This window comes from Sinocyclocheilus anshuiensis, unplaced genomic scaffold (genome assembly GCF_001515605.1).
Source record: "Sinocyclocheilus anshuiensis isolate Anshui unplaced genomic scaffold, SAMN03320099.WGS_v1.1 scaffold245, whole genome shotgun sequence".
NCBI lineage: Eukaryota > Metazoa > Chordata > Actinopteri > Cypriniformes > Cyprinidae > Sinocyclocheilus > Sinocyclocheilus anshuiensis.
Window position 1 is genome coordinate 149,454 of NW_015536478.1, and position 3,839 is coordinate 153,292.

At 34.6% G+C, this 3,839-nt stretch overlaps 1 protein-coding gene across 2 annotated transcripts in view; it reads right to left on the reverse strand.

The window, feature by feature from the left end:
- Positions 1-3,839, reverse strand: part of LOC107663763 (E3 ubiquitin-protein ligase RNF43-like) — a 94,488-nt gene that overhangs the window by 24,139 nt on the left and 66,510 nt on the right. For both annotated transcript variants that reach the window (XM_016454183.1, XM_016454109.1), the window contains exon 2: positions 1,642-1,764. In XM_016454183.1, coding sequence (XP_016309669.1) covers positions 1,642-1,764 — 123 coding nt within the window. The remainder of the gene's footprint in view (positions 1-1,641; positions 1,765-3,839) is intronic.

The following is a 3,839-nucleotide window of genomic DNA, read 5'->3' on the forward strand; positions in this document are numbered from 1 at the left end:
CGATAGATAGATAGATAGATAGATAGATAGATAGATAGATAGATAGACAGATAGATAGATAGATAGAACGGCAGAATGAGATAAAATGATAGAACGATAGATCTTTTGTAACATTATAAATGTCTTTACTGTCCATTTTTTATCAATTTAATGTATCCTTGATAAATAAAAGTGTTCATTTCTTTCAACAAAAAAAAATTAATCTTACTGAGCCCAAAGCTAAATTCTGCCACCTGTCATTCCAGTTCAAATTCTCTGTGTGTTGTGGCTGTGAAACTGAAGTTCACACTGAAAGGAGCAGATTCTTCAGCTGTGAGTTCTGCAGACAGGAGTGTTGAGGGATGATTGTGTTGAATGCTGACATCTCTCACATCCAGCGGCAGAGTCCTGAAAAAATGGCCCAAAGCACGAGCCTCCTACGCTTTCACAGGCCATCAGCTCACTCATCCAGATAACATTAGCTGTGCCACCAATTCACAACACAAACTCCATCCACACTGTGATCAGAAGCATATCATACACAAGCCTGCACATGCTTTCAATACATGCCATAACAAACTGCTCAAGAATTTTGGACCTAAGATTCAAAAACATCTTGTTCAGAATTATGACAACACAGCCACACGCTCATTAATGTCATGGTTGATACTGTTCAGTAAAACTACAACTAACACCATTGAAAAGCATTTTTGTCAACTGAATTAACTCTAAAGTAAAATAATAATAATAATAATAATAATAAAACATTAGATGAAGACCTTTGAAAAAATCTATAAATCTATGATTTATAAAAATAAAAATATTAGATGGGAAAACGTGTACTTAAATTTAAATGAAAAGTAAAATGTTGCCTTGCCAACTAACTATAATAAAATAAGTTTTAGTTGAAGTACTAAAATTACTAAAACTAAAACAGCTAAATAGCCATATAAAAATAAAATAATACACATAACAAAATTACTAAACCTTAACTTCCAACTAAAATGAAACCTGAAAATATAAAAATAAAAGCCAAAATAGTATTAAGTACTATACTGATTAACATCAGTGCTGTTACCGATAGCTAAAAAGAAAACTATTACAAATTGTTTTCATTAATGGAAATAAAACTAAACTGACAAAAAATATTAAATGAAAAGCTTGCACTTGAAGTGCTAAACTTACTTAAACTACAACTGATATATATATATGAAAAAAAATTCTAATTAAGATTAAAAAAAATAAAACTAATAAAAAAAAATAATAGCACAAAATTACTAAAACGAAAACATAATAAATAAAAAAAATCGAAATGTTAATCAATACTATAATAGTACATAAATGATACTAATATAACACAGATTGACACGTAACTCCCACATTTACATATTAACATCTATTTGACAGCAACTTCACCTGCTCTGATGAATGACAGGCTGAACCGCAGCCAATCACAACAGAGCTCATTTACATAAACAATTCAAGACACGTTTCATTCAAGGGTCAGAGAGGACGGAAAATGACCAAGAAAAACAACATATGATGTATGGTTTCTGGTGCACAAAACCTGGACAAACATGATAAGTGAGCTTAAAACTCCTGTAACTCCAGAGTTTTCATATGTGTGTGTGTGTGTGTGTGTGAGTTTCCCATCGGTCTTACTTTATCCAGCAGCGGCTGGCACTGCGGCACTTTGCTCTCTGGACTCTCGAGTTTGACGATGCTGATGAAGATGGTCTCCTGACGGTCATCTTCGCTGGTGTTACACAGAGACAGCGGGTGAGACTGCAGACACACAGAGAGAGAGAGATTCAGATGTCATCACAACATCTGCTCAGTAAATCTCCACACAGATCAAGCACATGTTTCATGGATATTTACTTTGTGATTTCAGTCCTGTCAGAATACGATGACATCCTTTTAGAAATCTAAACACATTTAGTGTAGAATCTGCTTCATGTGACTCTCCCCGATGAACTAAAGTGGAATCAAATGAAGTCACTCTTCGTCTTTCTGAATACAGCAGCAGCATCACATTCAAATGACAGACATGCACGAGTTCATGAAGCTGAAACTTCAGCATGCAACGGCTCTTTGATGCTCAAGAGGCAACTTGCTTTTCCTACACACGTGGGAGAACATTTGACTAATAGTTCCCTCATCAATGAACACCAAAAAGATAGAAGTGACATAGAAAAGGAGCGAGCGAGAGCAAGAGAGAGAGAGAGAGAGAATGTTGAAAGGGGTATGCTACAGGCTCATGAATATTAATTAGGTGATTTGTCCAGCATATTCACTATATACTGTATATATATATATATATATATATATATGCAAATTGGGACATAACCATGGATGCACTGGAACCTTCCCCAAATAAGCTTCCAGCAGCGGGATGGTTCCCTTGGGATGCTCAGGCTGGCCGTGACCCGCCTCACCCGCCAGCATCCCTGCATCCCGCTCAACGGAGCGGAAATACCAGCGTGAAACTGAGCCGTGACATCAGCAGCTGGCAGATCAGCAGAGAGACACTGATGTCATCCGTGCAGAAGGGCTGGTGCGCGTCAATCAAACCCAGAGATGAGGGAGAAAAACAGAGGAGTGGAGGAGCCCTAAAGCCTAAAGGTCAGGCGCTCAGGTCGTCTTTAGGATGCTCTGAATGAGCACTTTCAATAGAGTCAAGTTATCATCTACAGGCATGATTACAGCAAGAAAAATAAAATACACACTTTATATTTGAGTGCCTAATGTATATTCACGGAAGCCTGTTTCCACCACAGAATTTAGAAAAAAAAAATGTAGAATTGTGAAATAAAAAGTTGCAATTACCTTTATTATTATTTTTTTTTTCTGAGACAGACATGGACTTCAATGGTGCCAATTCAATACACTTCTTAATCCACCCATTTTTGTAAAAAAATAAAATATATATATAAATAAATAAAATAAATTATGCATAATGCATTAAATTGATAAAAACATTTTTTTTTTATAAATATAACCCACCAAGGCCGCATTTATTGGACTAAAAATACAGTAAAAACAGGAATATTGTGAACTATTATTACAATTTCAAATAGCTGTTTCTATGTGAATATATTGTAAAATGTAACTGATTTCTATGATCAAAGCTGAATTTTCAGCATCATTACTCCAGTCTTCAGTGTAACATGATCTTCAGAAATCATTCTAATATGCTGATTTGCTGTTCAGCATAATCCTGACATTTTATTTTTCAGGATTCACAGACGAATAGAAAGTTCAAAAGAACAGCATTTATTTGAAATAGAATCTTTTGTAACATTATAAATGTCTTTACTGGCACTCTCGATCAATATAATGGCTGAATAAAAGTACTAATATCCTTATTTGACATTTTCTGAGAATTAAGCTTTTTTCTCACCTCATTAGCAGATTTCTTTTTCTTGTTTTAAGCATAAACTCACTTAATTTTGATCAATTTCTCAGAAGACAATGCTTAATATCTTAACTCACTTTGCTTCTCAAGTAAATCTTGATTTAAGAATGTTTAGATATTTGTACTGGAAAACAACTTCAATTTTTGCATTTAAAACATCAAAAGCTCAATTATTCAGCCCAAATCAAACACACACTCTGTACTGTATGTCTGTGTGTTTATTAGGGATGTAACGATTAACCGCGAGCCGGTTGAAAATCGATTTAAATATGTAACGATTCAAATCGGTTGAGATGCTAAACAAATCGCGTTTCAATTAGGTGTAGTTTATATGAATGTATGTCTGAGGGAAACTTACTGTCTTTAGAAACGTTTAGATGGTATTTTTTCTTTTCATCTTGCCTCTGTATAATGCATATTAAAGTTCATAAGTGCAGCGCTG